This window comes from Chiloscyllium punctatum, chromosome 11, assembly GCF_047496795.1.
Source record: "Chiloscyllium punctatum isolate Juve2018m chromosome 11, sChiPun1.3, whole genome shotgun sequence".
Taxonomy (NCBI): Eukaryota; Metazoa; Chordata; class Chondrichthyes; order Orectolobiformes; family Hemiscylliidae; genus Chiloscyllium; species Chiloscyllium punctatum.
The window spans coordinates 28,208,528-28,228,502 of record NC_092749.1 but is presented as its reverse complement, the minus strand read 5'-3'; the positions used below and the strand labels follow the sequence as shown (position 1 = coordinate 28,228,502).

General features: G+C 42.1%; 1 protein-coding gene across 2 annotated transcripts in view; it reads right to left on the bottom strand.

Annotated features, from left to right (window-relative positions):
- The window catches only part of ryr2a (ryanodine receptor 2a (cardiac)), a 758,045-nt gene that overhangs the window by 458,014 nt on the left and 280,056 nt on the right, over window positions 1–19,975 (bottom strand). For both annotated transcript variants that reach the window (XM_072580564.1, XM_072580565.1), the window contains exons 4-7: window positions 7,024–7,094; window positions 5,496–5,574; window positions 4,701–4,813; window positions 3,034–3,133 (exon numbers count right to left, since the gene is read on the bottom strand). In XM_072580564.1, the coding sequence (XP_072436665.1) occupies window positions 3,034–3,133; window positions 4,701–4,813; window positions 5,496–5,574; window positions 7,024–7,094 (363 nt within the window). The remainder of the gene's footprint in view (window positions 1–3,033; window positions 3,134–4,700; window positions 4,814–5,495; window positions 5,575–7,023; window positions 7,095–19,975) is intronic.

Genomic DNA, 19,975 nt, shown 5'->3' with positions numbered 1-19,975 from the left:
TGCTGGAGATCAGAGTCAAAGGGTGTGGCACTGGAAAAGCACAGCCGATCAGCCATCATCGAAGGAGCAGGAGAGTCGATGATTCCAGCATAAGCCTTTCATCAGGAATGAGGCTTGTGGGCCTAGGGGGCTGAGAGATAATGGGAGGGGGTGGGGCTGGGGGGAAGGCAGCTGGGAATGCGATAGGTAGATGAAGTTGGGGGTGAAGGTGATAGGTCAGAGGGGAGGGTGGAGTAGATGGGTGGGAAGGAAGATGGACAGGTAGGACCATTCTAGAGGGTGGTGCCGAGTTGGAAGGTTGGGACTGGGATAAGGTGGGAGGAGGGGAAATGGGGAAACTGGTGAAATCCACATTGATCCCTCGTGATTGGAGGGTCCCAAGGCGGAAGATGAGGCATTCTTCCTCCAGGTGTCGGGTGGTTAAAGTTTGGCGATGGAGGAGGCCCAGGACCTACATGTCCTTGGCAGAGTGGGAGGGGGAGTTAAAATATTCAGCCACAGGACGGTGGGGTTGGTTAGTGCAGGTGTCCCAGTGATGTTCTCTGAAACAATCTGCAAGTTGGCGTCCTGTCTCCCCAGTGTACAGTAGACCACATCAGGTGCAACGGATACAGTAGAAGACATGTATGGAAGTACAGATAAATCTCTGTCGAATACAGATCCTTTGGGGCCTTGGACGGAGGTAAGGGGGGAGGTGTGGGTGCAGGTTTTGCACTTCTTGCAGTGGCAGGGGAAGATGCCGGGAGAGGAGGGTGGGTTTGGAGGAGGGGTGTGTGGACCTGACAAAGGAGTCGCAGAGGGAATGGCCTCTGCGAAATACAGATAGCTGTGGCGAGGGAGGTATATCTCTGGTGGTGGGGTCTGTTGATGGCAGAAGTGGCGGAGGCTGTTGCAACGTATCCAGAGGTTGGTGGGATGGAAGGTGAGGACCAGAGCGGTTCTGTCCTTGTTGCGATTGGACAGGTGGGGTTCAAGGGAAGTGGAGGAGATGCCCTAGTGGGCATCGTTGACCATGTGGGAGAGGAAATTGTGGTCAGTGATGAAGGAAGCCATCTGGGATGTTCTGTGGTGGAACTGGTCCTCCTGTGAGCAGATGCAATGGAGGTGGAGGAATTGGGAATAACGGATAGCATTCTTGCAGGAGGCAAGGTGGGAGGAGATGTCATTTAGGAAGCTGTGGGAGTCAAGGGTTTGTAGTGAATGTCCATGTTTAGTCAGCCACTGGAAATGGAGATGGACAATTCCAGCACGGGGAAGGAGATGTCTGAGATGGTCCAGGTGAACTTGAGGTCAGGGTGGAAGGTGTTTGTGAAGTTCACCTTCCTCGTGGGAGTACGAGGTAGCATCACTATAGTCATCAATGTTGAGGAGGGAAAAGTGAGTGATGGTGCTAGCATATCTGCGGAGGTTGGACTGTTCCATGCGGGTGCCATGGCTATGCCTTTGGTTTGGAGGAAGCGGGAGGATTGGAAGGAGAAGGTGTTGAGGGTGAGGACCAGTTCAGCCAGGTGGATGAGGGAGTTGGTGGAAGGGTACTGTTGGCTCAATGTGAGAGGAAGAAATGGAGGGCTTGGAGACCTTCGTCATGGTGAATAGATGTATACAGGGACTCGATGTCCATGGTGAAGATAAGGTATTGGGAGCCAGGGAAATGAAAATCTTGGAGGAGGTGAAGGGTGTGGGTGGTGTCTCGAATGTAGATGAAGGGCTCGTGGACTAAGGGGGACGGGAAGGTGTCAAGATATTCATAAATGAATTCATTGGGACAGGAGCAGGCTGAGACAATGGGTTAACCGGGGCAGTTAGGTTGTGAATTTTGGGTAGGAGGAAGAATCAGGCAGTGCAGGGTTCCCAGACTATGACATTGGAGGCTGTAGATGGGAGATCCCCAGAGATGAGGTTATGGATGGTCTGGGAGATGGTGGTTTGATGCTGAGAGGTGAGGTCATGGTCGAGGGGGCAGTAGGAGGAGGTATCTACAAGTTGGCACCTGGCTTCAGTCATATACAGATCAGTGTGGCAACCTACCGTGGTGCCCCCCCCTTGTCTGCTGGTTTGATGGTGATACTGGGGTTGGGGCAGAAGGAGTGGAGGGTTGCATGTTGCGAGGGTGAGAGGTTAGAGTGAGTGATGGGGTGAACAGTTTGAGGTGGTCAATGTCACAGCAGCAGTTGGAAATGAAGAGATCGAGGGCAGGTTACAGGCCAGCACCAGGTGTCCAGGTGGATGGGGTGTGTTGGAGGCGTGGGAAGGAGTCCTCAGAGGGTAGCCGGGGGTCTTGATGGAAAAAGTAAGCCTGGAGACTGAGGCGGCGGAAGAAATGTTCAATGTCGCAATGCTTGTCAAACTCATGGATCTGGGAGCGTAGAGGGATGAAGGTGAGGCCTTTACTGAGGACTGACTGTTCATCCTTAGTGAGGGGGAGATCTTGGGGGGGTTGGTAAAAACACAGCAGGGCTGGGAGCTAGGACTGCACACTATAATTTCAGATCTGACAGAAAACTGGGGCATTTTCAGCTGAGGGTTCACCAACAGTTCACTATCAGACCACATTTTAATTAAGCCCTTGACTCACAATATAACTGCATGAATGTGCTGTCGGACATGGGACTATCTCGTCTTCTGTTTAAGTTCCTCCCCATAGTTTCCTGAAGCAAATGAGTGCCTGAATATTGTTACATTTCCTTGTGGTGAAGAACAATTTGGGGATCACAGCTTAGAGCTGACACCACGCACCTTTGAATACTCAGTTGAGTTATAAAGATGTACACAGTGAGTGGAATTGGTCTCTTGCTAGAATGGTTACATTGTGTGAGGAAAAGTTTGAAAAGGAGAATTAAAGTAGCAGAAGATTTAAAAGGATCACAAGATGGGTAACAAAAAAGGATTAATATAGAAATTAGCTCTTTGAAATTTTTTGAAATGAGTGAAGTTATTTACTCCTACGATGTGCATGCAAAGTGCTTTGACAAAGTATAAAGCTAATAGCAAAACTGCAGCAGTATTACTGCAGGGGTGCTCAAACAATCTTACCTTGTGCTACTTCACTTCCAGAGCAAATTGGAGCAACACTCCAGAGAGTTTGTTGGAATGCGGCATCAACATGTAAACTGCTACAGCCATATGACAAATGCTGCAAAAGAACAAAATCAGTTCAGCACCAGCTGATGACTGCCTGGTCACACTTAAATACATTTTAACAGAATACTGAGGTTTTATAACAGCTTTTACAATATTCAACAGTGTAAATATTACAGGATTCAAATCTGCTTCCAGATCTTATTGTTACCATGCAATGAATAAGCATTTGAATAAGATAAATACAATCATTTGTGCAGCAAGATCATCATAGCAGTTAAAGCGCAGCAGGTCAGGCAGCATCCAAGGAACAGGAGAGTCGACGTTTCGGGCATAAGCCCTTCCTAGGATGCTGCCTGACCTGCTGCGCTTTTCCAGCAACACATTTTCAACTCTGATCTCCAGCATCTGCAGTCCTCACTTTCTCATCATAGCAGTTACCATAGATTCCCTACAGTGTGGAAACAGGCCATTTGGCCCAACAAGTCCACACCAACCCCCCAAAGAGTAAGGTAGTTTAACTTGTTTATTTAGTCAATACCTTCTTCATTTTGTCTGAACAGAAGTGGGATTCAGGTTCCATACAGCCTCACATGCATTCGAGCTCCATAAGAAAGTAAATATGACTGCATTGTTAGAAGTAATAAAGAACAGATTACACTGTGACAGAGCCTGATAATGCATTAAAAATGGGATCAATGCTGATCAAAAATCCCAGGGTTACTCAGTAGGAAGGAATAACATGTTGCATTGTTTTCGCATTTAGCTAGCAGACTGAAATCTAGCTTCTACTAAAATAAAATGAAAATGGAACCTATCACTCTCCACTGTGTACAGTATTCTGGCCATGATTACAAATTAACTGCCCAAAACATTTCAGCAGCTTTGGTCCTACATTTGTTAATCCCCTCCTGCCTCTGCAAATCCCTATTCACTCCTTCTCCAGTCAACTAGTGTTTTTAAATGTATCAGTCACTCTTGGAATCCTCAATCAATGGCCATTCTTCAAGTGCAGAAGTGGGTACTGTACACACTGGAGATTACAGTCAAGATTAGAGTGGTGCTGGAAAAGCACAGCAGGTCAGGCAGCTTCCGAGGAGCAGGAAAATCGACGTTTCGGGAAAAAGCCCTTCATCAGGAATCCTTCAAGTGCAGGCTGCCCTATATAGGTCATTTCAAAGGCAAGCCTCAAAGTCTTTACCTAATACCACATATATTGACAGCTGGCAAGACCCACTGGATATTAACAGGAGTAGAAATACTAAATAACCTGGAGTTTCTGAGGCCTAATGTATCACTGCCCCACAATGATCAAGGAACAGTGCAGAACGATAATATAGCTCAGTTAATCATGAGCTTAACTACCAGTGCCATTGGAAGCACAGTTTTTTTTCAAAGTTTCGAAGTACTGTACGGTTTGTAAATACATCAGAATTCCTACATGTCCAGGTAGAGACTTAAAATAAAGTGAACAATGCAAATGGTTTGCTTTCAAAAATTAAGGGAAATGTGTGAGCTTTATGGTGTTGATGAAGTAACACACATATTATATTAGCAGAAAATAAATCAGAGAATGCTTGGTAACAATAATTCGGGCAGGAAATTTGCAACGTACTACTCACCAGGTATCGTTCTGAGGAAATGCTGACTAAGATAAGGTCATCTCCTACCCGTACTTTTTCCCCTTCCGAACGTTGTTTAGAGGCTGGGTGTATAGTCCACCAGCAAGCCTCCCCTGTACAAAGAACAAATCTGAAGTAGTCTGAAATAGTTTCTGTATCTTTAAAAAGTACTGTGTCTATTTATCACATAAATATTGCCAGTATATCTGTAAATTTATAGAAATACATATAAAATGAATTTTAGACTAAAATGATGTTAACTTGCCATTTTTGCTAACTAACTAGACTCTTGAAGCAAATACAACTGCCTCTTAATGCAATATGCTAATTCCTATTCCTGTTTCAGATCCAATTTTTATTCCTTGCAAATATACAGTGTATGCCGCTTTATTTTTAAAAAGACTCCAAAAGTTTAAACTACTCTACAACCTTTATTTTTGGGGTTTTTTTCAATGAACAGTCTATTATAAAATGGGTGATTATCACCTTATGACTACATCTACTCCAGTAGCTGAATGGTGTGTGAAGCTATTGAATTTCCAGAGCTAATTTAGGATAAAGTCTGTATGGTACCCAATTTTTTTATTGATCCCTGCTCATTTTGCTTCCATTTCTCTTAGTACCTTTCTTATTTAATTAATGGTTTACAATTACCACATCTATCTATCATGGATATATAAATATTTGCTGTGTTACCCAAGTAAGCCATTCTGAAATAAAAACGGTGAATTCTTGAACCTGACACATGAAAGAGATGAAAACAACGAAAAAGATAACACATCCCTCACAACATACCTGTTGTATCTTCTTGTAATCCAACATCAAAGGCTAGTTTGTCTGTTGAGGATCGTGAGGTGGACAAACAACAGAGATACTTGGAAAGAAAATGCAGGACAACAGCAGGTTAAAATCTCAGACTGGTGATAATCTAACTGAGAAAACAGTAGTAAACAGATGATCGCTTCAAAGGAATTTAAAGTCCATTTAAGTCAGTGTTGGGGCCGCAGCTGTTCACATTATATATTAATGATCTGGATGAAGGGACTGGGGGCATTCTAGCGAAGTTTGCCGATGATACGAAGTTAGGTGGACAGGCAGGTAGTACTGAGGAAGTGGGGAGGCTGCAGAAGGATCTAGACAGTTTGGAAGAGTGGTCCAGGAAATGGCTGATGGAATTCAATGTGAGCAAATGCGAGGTCTTGCACTTTGGAAAAAAGAATACAAGCATGGACTACTTTCTAAACGGTGAGAAAATTCATAAAGCCAAAGAACAGAGGGATCTGGGAATGCTAGTTGAGTATTCTCTAAAGGTAAACATGCAGGTTGAGTCCGTGATTAAGAAAGTGAATGCAATGTTGTCAATTATCTCAAGAGGGTTGGAATATAAAAGCACCGTTGTGCTCCTGAGACTTTATAAAGCTCTGGTTAGGCCCCATTTGGAGTACTGTGTCCAGTTTTGGTCCCCACACCTCAGGAAGGACATACTGGCACTGGAGCGTGTCCAGCGGAGATTCACACGGATGATCCCTGGAATGGTAGGTCTAACATATGAGGAACGGCTGAGGATCCTGGGATTGTATTCATTGGAGTTTAGAAGATTAAGGGGAGATCTAATAGAAACTTACAAGATAATACATGGCTTGGAAAGGGTGGACACTAGGAAATTGTTTCCGTTAGGCGAGGAGACTCGGACCCGTGGACACAGCCTTAGAATTAGAGGCAGTAAATTCAGAACAGAAATGCGGAGACATTTCTTCAGCCAGAGTGGTGGGCCTGTGGAACTCATTGCCACAGAGTGCAGTGGAGGCTGGGACGCTAAATGTCTTCAAGGCAGAAATTGATAAATTCTTGATGTCACAAGGAATTAAGGGCTACGGGGAAAATGCGGGTAAGTGGAGTTGAAATGCCCATCAGCCATGATTGAATGGCGGAGTGGACTCGATGGGCCGAATGGCCTTACTTCCACTCCTATGTCTTAGGTCTTATGGTCTTAAGTTGGTTATTGCAAATTAAGTTTTTGCAAACAAGCTTTAGTTTTGCGCAATCAGTAAACCAAAACATTTAATGAGGTTTGAAATGAATTATTATTACATTGCTGGTCAACATATGAATATTGACTGCTACAATGAATGCCAATGGATATATCAAGTAGTCAAGGTTTCATCACATTAGTGCATTAGAGCATCCTGACCAGGCAATGCCCTGCAAATGGGCTCAACAAAGTTACTTAGCTACATTTTGTAAGAATGGAAAAATTAGATCACCATAATAGGATCTTTGATGTGAATGAGGTAAATAAAAACAGTAAATGAGTCATTCTTACCATTCCACTATAGGAGTGCCTGAGCAACACTGCATGTCCATACAAGAGGGTCCGATGGCCTCCACCTTGAGCTGTCTGTTAGTAAATGATGATAATGTTCAGGATAGTGAATCAAATAAAGCACAATACTTCTCTGTTGCAGCAATTGACAATTCAACTGACTGTCTTTTCTGCAGTTAACAAAACAAACGTATTTCTGAAACATGGTGCTAAATCTGCCAGTGTACAAATCAATGGATATCAAACAGCAACTGTGCGATGCTGCGGTCAGAATTTAACATGAATACTATGTTCACTTTGGTCATCTAAACGTGGGAGAGAATTGGGCACTGGCACCAGTACAGAGGAGCAATAAGGTTGACCTTAATGTTAAATCCTAAAGTGCTGTCATCTGTTGAGCCTCAATGTACATTAATGAAGTACAGTATCTAACTTATTAATTCTTTGGATAAGGGCATCATTGACAAGGCCAGCATTTATCACCATCCCTTGTTGCCACACCTAAGAGGCTTCTCAGGCAATTTCAGAGCACAAACAAAAGTCAACTACACTAGTGTGCCATTGGAGTTACACTGAGGCAGAAGCAGGTGAATAGATTTCCTTCCCTGAAAACTGCAGATCCACTTGGATATTTATGCTGATAATGCCAGGTTTTATTTCTCAGTCAATTAAAACTTTCAGTCATTGTGGGATTTGAACTCCCATTTCTCTCCTATAAGAAAAATATCTTACCCTTAATAACACTACACATCTCATAATAAGCTATTAAACACACAATAAGATAAATTGGTTATGTATTTGTTGGTAATGGTTCTGTAAAAGATTGGTTAATGTAGAAGATTGGCATTAAGTTGCATCCAATCTGATGATGTCATAAGGCCTTGGAAAGGATAAGGCAGAACATCTTAGCATCTTGCAAGGTGAAGATCTATATCCTCAGGTCTCCCAACAGTCTTCATAACAATGTCTATCTTGTGAATGATAGCTATAATGCAATAAGTTACATCCAGACAAAATTGAATGTTCTTTTCACAGTTAGTCTACATGACCAGGCTAGAGAATAGAATTGTTGGGAATGATGAATTGTTGGAATTGATGAATTAAAATTAGAAATGCCTTTTTTTCCTTAAGTTTTTCGTAATCTTTTGCTGACAAAACATCTGAGTTCTGAGATGAAGGAAAAGGGAAAGCATTACCACAAAACAAATGTAACCAAAGTCCCATAATATTTTTTTCACATGGCCAGTGCAAATGGAAGTTTGCTTTCCTAATTAGGCAGGATTACATAGGTATGTAGCAGGTTAGTGCAATAAAACTTAAATATTTAGAATAAAATTGAATTTAATTCAAAATGATAACAGAGAGGCAAAATAAAAGGCTCTATTTTGTATGGTACTTAATCAAATACAAAGAAATCTAACTTTTCTGCAATTCTGCTCATGGTTCTTAGAAGCTTCCATTATTTCTAATCAATGTGATTTCTAATGTGATTCTTAAATAACAAACCCTCACAATTCTGTACATGGTCCTGCATTCACACAGCAGAGGTTCCAATATTTTGTCAGTGCTGTCGGACTTCTCATGACTCTTTCTCTTCTATCATACTGTTATGTTAAAATAGGTATTTGAGAGTATGGAACAGTCCATCCAGTTGGGTTTCTCCAAAGAATAACAAATACAATCAGGTATTAAACAATCATCAGAAAAACAAATCAATTCCTGCGCACACAGGACTTCATTGCAGCTTGAAAACTGCAAGCAAAAGACCAATTACCAGGTCTGGAGAAATTGATTAAAAGATACACCAAGTTTTCTGGGTCAGATGAAGCATAAAACAATCAAAAACAAAGCATGCAAGCAGACTGGCATTAGGAAGACCTTTCAGGATAAGTCGATTCCCACATGCAGAAATAAAACAAAATAGATTTTGTATCTTCTGACACCATAGCAATCCCTATATCAATAAAAATCCCTATCACAAGTACAATACTTGTGAATTCACCATGAAACGTATCAAAAGATTTTTCAAAAACGGGAGGTGGCTTCTTAGGCAATGTCTTGTCCTTGACAGGCAGTGTTACAACAGGGAAGTCAAACTTGATTCAGTATTTTGCAGTGAACATGAAATAGTGAGAAATAAAAGTCACAGATCATGGCAACACTTAAACCCTCCATCAGAAATAGAATTGGATGTACCAGAATGGAGAACCTCATGAGATAATTAAGTGAATCCATGGGATTTCCAAGTAACTGATATTTGAAAATGCACAACTGACGGTTTTCTCAAGTGCTATTGGCAACATACATGCTTCCCTATTCTTCATGGGTCAGGACTAGAACATTGACAGTGGCATCATCAAAACTTCAGGGCATCAATTACACTCTGCCATCAATTTTTTTCCTCGTTTCCAAAATCACAAAAATACAACATACGACATACTTTGAGCAAAAGTGTTGTCACACAATGTAATGCAGCCTAAATATTATATAGGCACCAAAGACGGCTTTTGAGGTTTACCCAATTCTGATCCATGTCTGTCAGCATGTTTTACTTCACTGCTTTTCTGTTGCATTGATCATCCTATGAGAAGGAGTCACAAGAGTCACCTTACCACCCAACAGTCATTTTGTCTCTTATCTCTAATTTTGCAATCAAGTTGGGATGATGGACTGTGTGACATAAGGAAACACCATGGTAGCTCCTGGAACATTGAGAATTCATGTGTAAGTAAACTGTGCCTATCATAATGACTCATCTTCCGCCTAGGAATCCTCCAGCCACAGGGGATGAAAGCAGATTTCTCCAGCTTCCTCATTTCCCCTCCCCACCTTTTCTCAGTCCCAGCCCTCAGACTCAGCCTTCTTGACCTGCAATCTTCTTCCCGACCTCTCTGCCCCCACCCCCTATCCGGCCTATCACCCTCACCTTAACCTCCTTCCACCTATCGCATTCCCAATGTCCCTCCCCCAAGTCCCTCCTCCCTACCTTTTATCTTAGCCTGCTCGGCACACCCTCCTCATTCCTGAAGAAGGGCTTATGCCCGAAACGTCGATTCTCCTTCTCCTTTGATGCCGCCTGACCTGCTGCGCTTTTCCAGCAACACATTTTTAACCTCTGTGCCTATCATTGGAAAATAACTGCATACGTAGTGAATTGCAGACTCCGTGGTACATATAAACATGAAGATTAACATTTAGAGGTCGACAATCAGTAAGTCCAGGGAAACTCACCTCCCTCAGCCCTGGAAGTCACAACCAAATTTTGTACTATCCAGGCAATTAGTTGCCTGAAATCATGGCTTCATATGGGATATCCCATCTCCAAATTAGAATGTGCCAATCAGGCCCAGTAGTCTGCATGGAGGCCTGGAATAAAAGCATTTAGAGCCTGGCATCAGTGAACCTAAGGCAGAACTAATATGTTAGTGGAGATGGGGTCTTCCAGCAGCAGTAGCCCTTGCAAAAGTGGGAGTCTATTGTATGACAAAGAATGCCTGATCATGAGAAACCCCATCCCTGAGCTTGCAGGGAGCCCAGAAAGTTTTATTGCGTGCACTCCACAGATGGCAACAGGTCCAATCTTGGAAGAGATGCTGAAGAGTCCATTAATTGGCATCCCAGGAATTCCACCAATTTTATCACCCATCCTCCCATGCCCAAGCTTGTGTTCAGGGCATACAATTCTCACTCATGAGTGTAATGCTGCAGTGGGTGCAATCAGTAGCCCTGGAAAATCTAGTAAATCAAAAGGTTTGAAGACCTTGGAGGCAGATGTTCACAGGTAAAGGGACGGCTGGAAAATGAGAAGCCTTCAGAAATGAGATAACAAGAATCCAGAGAAAGTATATTCCTGTCAGGGTGAAAGGGAAGGCTGGTAGGTATAGGGAATGTTGGATGACTAAAGAAATTGAGGGTTTGGTGAAAAAAAAGAAAGAAACATATGTCAGGTATAGACAGGATAGATCGAGTGAATCCTTAGGAAGAGTATAAAAAAAGTAGGAGTGTACTTAAGAGGGAAATCAGGAGGGCAAAAGGGGACATGAGATAGCTTTGGCAAATTGAATTAAGGAGAATCCAAAGGGTTTTTGCAAATATATTAAGGACAAAAGGGTAACTAGGGAGAGAATAGGCCCCTCAAAGATCAGCAAGGTGGCCTTTGTGTGGAGCCACAGAAAATGGGGGAGATACTAAATGAATATTTTGCATCAGTATTTACTGTGGAAAAGGATGTGGAAGATCTAGACTGTAGGGAAATAGATGGTGACATCTTGCAACATGTCATATTACAGAGCAGGAAGTGTTGGATGCCTTGAAACGGTTAAAGGTGGATAAATCCCCAGGATCTGATCAGGTGTACTGGATTAGTGGTGCTGGAAGAGCACAGCAGTTCAGGCAGCATCCAACGAGCAGCGAAATCGATGTTTCGGGCAAAAGCCCTTCATCAGGAATGATTCCTGATGAAGGGCTTTTGCCCAAAATGTCGATTTTGCTGCTCGTTGGATGCTGCCTGAACTGCTGTGCTCTTCCATCACCACTAATCCAGTATTTGCTTTCCAGCATCTGCAGTTATTGTTTTTACCTCTCTGATCAGGTGTAACTCTGTGGGAAGCTAGAGAAGTGATTGCTGGGCCTCTTGCTGAGATATTTGTGTCATCAATAGTCACAGGTGAGGTGCCGGAAAACTGGAGGTTGGCAAACATGGTGCCACTGTTTAAGAAGGGCGGTAAAGACAAACCAGGGAACTACAGACCAATGAGCCTGACATCGGTGGTGGGCAAGTTGTTGGAGGGAATCCTGAGGGATGGGATGTACATGTATTTTGAAAGGCAAGGACTGATTAGGAGTAGGCTTTGTGCGTGGGAAATCATGTCTCACAAACTTGATTGAGTTTTTTGAAGAAGTAACAAAGAAGATTGATGAGGGCAGAGCAGTAGATGTGATCTATATGGACTTCAGTAAGGGGTTCGACAAGGTTCCCCATGGGAGACTGGTTAGCAAGGTTAGATCTCATGGAATACAGAGAGAACTAGCCATTTGGATACAGAACTGGTTCAAAGGTAGAAGACAGAGGGCGCTGGTGGAGGGTTGTTTTTCAGACTGGAGGCCTGTGACCAGTGGAGTGCCACAAGGAAAGGTGCTGGGCCCTCTACTTTTTGTCATTTACATAAATGATTTGGATGCGAGCATAAGAGGTATAGTTAGTAAGTTTGCAGATTACACCAAAATTGGAGGTGTAGTGGACAGTGAAGAGGGTTACCTCAGATTACAACAGGATCTGGACTAGATGGACCAACGGGCTGAGAAGTGGCAGATGGAGTTTAATTCAGATAAATGCAAGGTGCTGTATTTTGGGAAAGCAAATCTTAACAGGACTTATACACTTAATGGTAAGGTCCTAGGGTGTGTTACTGAATAAAGAGATCTTGGAGTGCAGGTTCATAGCTCCTTGAAAGTGGAGTCACAGGTAGATAGGATAGTGAAGAAGGCGTTTGGTATGCTTTCTTTTATTGGTTAGAGTATTGAGTACAGGAGTTGGGAGGTCATGTTGTGGCTGTACAGGACATTGGTTAGGCCACTGTTGGAATATTGCATGCAATTCTGGTCTCCTTCCTATCGGAAAGATGTTGTGAAACTTGAAAGGGTTCAGAAATGATTGACAAGGATGTTGCCAGGGTTGGAAGATCTGAGCTATAGGGAGAGGCTGAACAGGCTGGGGCTGTTTTCCCTGGAGCGTCAGAGGCTGAGGGGTGACCTTATAGAGGTCATGATGGGCATGGATAGGATAAATAGACAAGGTCTTTTCTGTGGGGTGGGGGAGTCAAGAACTAGAGGGCATAAGTTTAGGGTGAGAGGAGAAAAATATAAAATGGACCTAACAGGCAACATTTTCTCGAGAGGGTGGTGCGTGTAAGGAATGAGCTGCCAGAGGAAGTGGTCGCTGGTGGAGGCTGGTACAATTGCAGCATTTAAAAGGCATATGGATGGGTATATGAGTAGGAAGCGTTTAGAGGGAAATCGGCAAATAGGACTAGATTAGGTTGGGATATCTGGTCGGCATGGACAAGTTGGACTGAAGAGTCTTTTCCCATGCTGTACATTTCTCTACCTTATGATTCTAATCTCTATAAGTTGAGCTGCCGTGCTTAACAGGACAATGGTGACTTGCCAATTGGCTGATGTAACAAAAGCCCCTACATGCTTCACTGGAATGAGCATGGAGTTTGAGTGCCATTGGCATTATTTGTACATAATAAAACTGACAGTGCTGCAGACCTGCAGATCGGAAACCCACAGTAAACAGAGCTCCTCTAAAAGATGGACTCACGGGTATGGTACACAAAGATAACAAAGTAATAAAAAGATATGCTGATAGGCTTGGATAAAGAATGCCCAAGTGGTGCATAAACACCAGTATGGACTGGGTGGGCACTTAAGACAATTTCTCTGTGATACATTCGATGTCATTCATCATTGAAGTGCAGCCTCGTCTGACAGAGCTCCAGGGAAAGATCTTGCAAGTTTTTCTTCCAACAACAGATCCTGCAGAATGAGTCGTTCCATGGTGATTAGGTTTTCCTCAGTACTGCAAGTTTTTTTTTCAGGGTTGAAAGAGCTGTCAGCTATTCCTTTCCCTCCAGCATATAAATCACAGAAAAAGCGAAGTTCCACAGTGAGAAATTCATGGGTGTGGTCTTCAGGTTATAGCTCAGCAATTCTCCTGAAACAGCATAGTCTCCATTGTAATCACAGTTCAATAATGGAGGGAAGGCTTCATGAGTATGAAAGGAGGAAAGAAATTACAACCTGCATAGGGACATAATTCATCACTGCTCTTTTTGTTGTGCTGTGCCTTTTAATGAAGCACTTCTGTGCTAATGCCTGAGTGTTCGAAAACTGCACCTTTTACTGCTGCTCATAGTTGCTGTTTGTTGGGATATGGACAATCCACCGCTTTGAAACTACTGGAGACCACAATAATTGGGCAGAGTAAAACATACTGTGTATGTGGGTGGCATGGTGGCACAGTGAATAGCACTGGTGCCTCACAGTGCCAGAGACCTGGGTTCAGTTCCTGCCTCAGGCGACTCTCTGTGTGGATTTTGGACATTCTCCCTGTGTCTGCGTGGGCTTCCTCCGGGAGCTCCGGTTTTCTCCCACAGTCCAAAAATGTACAGGTTAGGTGAATTGGCCATGATAAATTGCCCATAGTGTTAGGTGTAGGGGAATGGGTGAGGGTGGGTTGCTCTTCGGCGTGTCAGCGGGACTTGTTGGGCCGAAGGGCCTGTTTCCACACTGTAACTAATCTAATCTAAAGTTTACTGCATTACTGCAAACTACATACTGGTTGCATAGCACTTCTATCTGCTGCTCATGCTAGACGTCTCCCAGGTCTCTCAGACTGATATCATGCTTTCACATGGTGTAATCATGATAGGTGGTGTCAGTTTCCTGTATAAACTCACATTTTTAAGGACAGAGAGAAAAGTGAAAGTCCTGTAATTAAGGGCAGGTGACATAATCAGGTAAGTGTGCTTTGGTGTAATTCCTGGCCCTGCAGAAGCACAAATGTTGCCTTCTATTCTTCCACAAGAATTGAATAATAAATTAAAATAGTTTGAGAACAAACTAGAGTGACTCCCACTCTTCTCCAATAACTGGGGCAGGAGGTCAACAAAACACCTGAGCAGCAACGTGAATGGTCACTTGCTGCTGTTTGTGCCATTTCTCTTGAGACTGTATCACACTCCCATCAATGTTTACAGGAAGTGAGAAATCTAATTGGTGAAAAGGTGACCTACCTCGGGGAAAGTACAATGTTCATATTTCAATCTAAGAATAAAATATACAAAATTATTATTTGGAAGCATGTCTAATCTAAAAATATCCAATATGTGGTGATGCATGCCAAACTTCAACCTAGTATACATCAAATTTATACATATAATGCCACATCTGAAACAGCGAAAATCTTCATTAAATGGACTCCTGCACATGAATTGTGAAAGAGCAAAGTTTGGTGTTCATGATATGACTCTGCAAAAATTAGTTCATTTCTTCTCAAACCCGATTAACTGATTTTAATACAACAAATTCTGACTTTTTGTGACATGCTGCTTTCATGATATTTCTGATAGAAGACAACATTAGGGAGATACTTGCAGTTTATAAAAAATCACTGCTGCACAACTTCTTTTGTACAGATACACACTTAGCACTGAACTTTTATAATAGTTCCACCTTGCCATGCATTCAGTTAGGAAATTGCCTGCTACAGCACTCATGTTCAATTAGAGTTCATATTAAATGAACTGGTATGGTAATCAAACTCATAGTTAGGTTGGATACTTGCACTGAATTTATTATGTGCGCTCATCTACAAGAATTATATGTTGCTAGATTTCTAAACTAGGCAGAATAGAACAAAGTTAAATATATACTTGACTAAATAACATTTTATTGATCACAACACTACTTTATGGGATTTTTAATGCTGAATAGTATACACATTAGTTACAATCAGCACAGCATTAGCATGTTGATATTTTCTGGATGGCAAAAAATTAATAGGTTGGTTGGATTCTGTAACAAAACGTCTTGTCCAAGAGAACTCTTGATTTTAGTCAGATTTTTGATTTCACCACTATGACTATGTATATTCAGGCACAAAATGCAATTGACTGCATATGTACTTCAATCTTTGAACGCTGCATGTCAGCAAATTGACCAGCATGTATCATCTGTGCCAACATGGACTTGAACACAGTCTTGGCACAACCCCTTGGCTGAAGCAAGAAGAAATTACTTGACTCAAAGGGTTGTGAATCTTTGAAATTCTCTACACCAAATAGTTATGAGTGCCTCATATCATGTTTCAAGAAGGGCCAGGAGGCCAAAGTGTTTAACAGAGGGAGCTTGATGAAGTAAATGTTCACTCTGCAGACAACAATGGTAGACTAAGCTATTTCCTGTACAAAATGGCCAATGATATCATAATAACAATATGTGATTGGACTCTAAAAGTGACAGTTCATCATACCTACCAGGTACACAATACTTCATCAATGGAATGCAATTATGGCTGCCACAGACAGATTTTAAATTTCTTAGGCAATTAAAAGATCTGGGTGGAAGGTGGAGTTGAAGCCCAATATCAACCATTATTGTTATGAACAGTGAAGCAGATTCAACAGGAAGTATGATCCACCCCTGCCCTTCTCGTTTGCATTTCTAAATGTTTCCTGCTTGCAAATGATTGTCCACCCCTTTTCTGTCTCTTTGGAATCACACCCCAATGAAATAGAAATGTTGGGTGAGGGTTAGACTTACTTTTCTCACCATAGGGAATGAGAGAAAAGCAACTAACAAGAAAAATACAGATTCTGAAGAAGTTTTTAGCCAAGGGCCTGACATATGAGATAAAAGGGCTACCTCACCACATCCACAGAAGCTTAAAATTTGAGGGTGAAATTTATTGTATATTTAATATGGAAATGTTCCATTTGAAGTGAACAGCTAAAAAGGTACTCATCAGCAGTACTTTAGCTCAGTCATTTCCCATAGTTTGATTTCCTTCAAATATATTGCATCGTCAAATGGCAAGATTTCAATTGCTAAACTAGCGTTTATGCTCATAAAGTAGCAAGACAATAAAATGCTGTTACTAAAGATTGTTGAAAAAACCAGCCTTTTGGCTTGAATGTTAAAACAAACTTCCTTTTCCTGTATTTGAACAGAACTAAGTCCGTAATGTTATTCAAAAAGACCAGGAACGTTCCCAGCGTCAATTATTCATGAAAGCCATGAAAAGCATCCTAAATACGCATCACAAGCAATAACTTGTTTTGGCAAGAGGGCAAATGGGAGATTGATGACTAAGTTCAAATAATTGGAGGGAAAGGAGTATAAATATAAAAATGTCTCGCTGAAACTACACATATTTAGTTAAATCATCCCTGGAAATAGCTTTGGTTCTCCAACATGGGGAAAGATGTACTGGCATCCAGAGAAGATTCACTAGGTTGATCCCAGGTATGGAAAGATTGTAATATGAGGAGAAGATGAGAAGGTCAAGCCTGTATTCATTGGAGTTTGGAAGAATGAGCAGAGAGTTTTTGGAGCGTAAAAAAATTCTCAGGGTTCTTCATAGGGTAGATAGGGAAAGGTTTCTTCCCCTTGTGGGAAGCGTAATCTTTGAGTAAGGGACCAACTACTTAAAAGGAGAGATAAGGAGGAATTTCTTCTCTCAGAGGGTCATGAATTGGTGAAATTGTTTCCCATGGAGGGCTGTCATGATTGGGTCATTAAGTATTTTCAAAGCTGAGATGGAGAGATTTTTAATCAGTAAGGGAATCAAATGTGAAAAGGCAGGAATTTGAAGTTGAGGATGGCACGGTGGCTCAGTGGTTAGCACTGCTGCCTCACAGCACCATGGTCCAAGGTTTGATTCCAGCCTCGGGCGACTGTCCATGTGGAGTTTGCACATTCTCCCTGTGTCTGCGTGGGTTTCCTCCCACAATCCAATGATATGCAGGTCAGGTGAATTGGCCATGCTAAATTGCCCATAGTGTTAGGTGTATTAGTCAGAGGGAGCTGGGTGTGGGTGGGTTGCTCTTCAAAGGGTCAGTGTTGACTGGTTGGGGTGAAGGGCCTATTTCCACACTGTAGGGAATCTAATCTAATCTAGATCAGCCATGATAAAATGGTGGAGCAGACTCATTGATCCAAATGGCCTTGTTCAGCTCCTATGTTTTATGGTCTTTTAAAGAGATCCACTCTGTAATAGGCTTCAAGGAGTCATGAAAGAGTAAGGAGGTTCTGACATTGTTATTTTTTTGGCCTGTCTGCCAAGGTCAGGGTTGGGATCTGGAAATCAACAAGTAGGGATTTTATAGCACAGTGGGCCACTGGAAATGAATGGGTTTTGAGTAAGTTACTATCCTTATCGCTCAGAGTTAGAACTCCAACAGGCTACACGACTGCACTATTCCCTTTTGCCATGAACTTGTTTTACACATTATTTCCATTATTTTTATACTGAGTGTACATCCAAGCAATAAAAAATAACTCATTTGAAATGTGATTGCTGATTGAGAATCATAAGTAGAAGTATGGGGCGACCTGGGTGCCTTCTCCAACATTAACCATAGATGAGGCGTGCTAAAATACAAGCTGCAAATGCTACGTAATGAATTCTACAGTTGTTTGTACAAGCAGTTCAGGGATCACTGAAATTAGATTAGATTACTTACAGTGTGGAAACAGGCCCTTCGGCCCAACAAGTCCACACCGCCCCGCCAAAGCACAACCCACCCATACCCCTACATCTACCCCTTACCTAACACTACGGGCAATTTAGCATGGCCAATTCACCTGACCTGCACATCTTTGGACTGTGGGAGGAAACCGGAGCACCCGGAGGAAACCCACGCAGACACGGGGAGAATGTGCAAACTCCACACACACAGGGAATTGAACCCGGGTCTCTGGCGCTGTGAGGCAGCAGTGCTGACCACTGTGCCACCGTGCCGCCCACAAATATTTGTTTTGTTTATCTTCATCATGAATTTCTGCATAAGTATACAAAATATTTTGGGAAGTTAATTGTATTTTGTTTTTTAGAAATCATCAGAACATAGCACTAACATTATTTAGTTTATGATAGAAAAGTTATGAATATAACTAACATCAATCGCCCCAGTATATCAATGTTTGGAGAGCAGAAAAGGATTAGCTTGGGATTTTTTTTTGCTTTCTACTTCTGGTATATTAAAAACAGAATCACGATTAGAAAAGGTTAATTGAAATGCCAGTTTAATAAGTGACAAGTTGGTGTTTTTACATGCAGAAAATTGAAGTGAAATGTAATTGCGTTGACAGATTTCCATGACCTTCCTTTGAAGGATATTTTAATTGAAGCATTGCCACATTTAAATTAATTTCACAAATTACAATTTCAAATCCTAATTCCGTAACTCAATTCTCCAAATTCTTTATTGCCAAGAATAAAGATCCCATACTTTATACTGAGCTGCATGAAAAAAAAAGTGCAGGCCTGGGGCAGACCAGTCATGATCTTTTTTTTTTAGATTAGATTACTTACAGTGTGGAAACAGGCCCTTCGGCCCAACAAGTCCACACCGCCCCGCCGAAGCGCAACCCACCCATACCCCTACATCTACCCCTTACCTAACACTACGGGCAATTTAGCATGGCCAATTCACCTGACCTGCACATCTTTGTACTGTGGGAGGAAACCGGAGCACCCAGAGGAAACCCACACAGACATGGGGAGAACGTGCAAACTCCACACAGTCAGTCGCCTGAGGGGGGGAATTGAACCCAGGTCTCTGGCGCTGTGAGGCAGCAGTGCTAACCACTGTGCCACCGTGCCGCCCAAAGCTTTCCCTGTTGAAAAGCAGGGAAAGCTTGAGAAGGCTGAATGCCCTATTTCTGCTCCAGTTCTTATATTCTTAATACTTCCCAGCTTATATATCCAATACAACTTAAAATAATAAATGATAATGCTGTGATTAAAAAAAGTCTGTGTAAACTTATTATCTGATGTGCATTGCTGTTTGTATCTCATTATTGAAAACAACATTTAGGAGATTAAGAAACGGATCACAGAGATCTGTCATTTTGTACATGATGAAAACAACTTATTTTGTAGTCTACACATAGAAAAGGGTCAATTCAAACTCATTGTTCCAAGAAGTGCTTTGCAACACTTTGCAATTTAGATGTCACTCTATTCGCTTGCTCGTATAACATTTTGGTTACAGACAATCTCATTTCACTGGCTGTGAAAGCTGTATTTGGCTGAACAAGCATTCCAAGTAATTAACAGCAGCTATTAGCACCTTCTGAGCCTGCGTAATTATAAGAGATGTAGCTGTTCTTGTTTCAGTAGATTCAAAAGATGATGATATCCTTGCCAACAGTGATAGTGCTT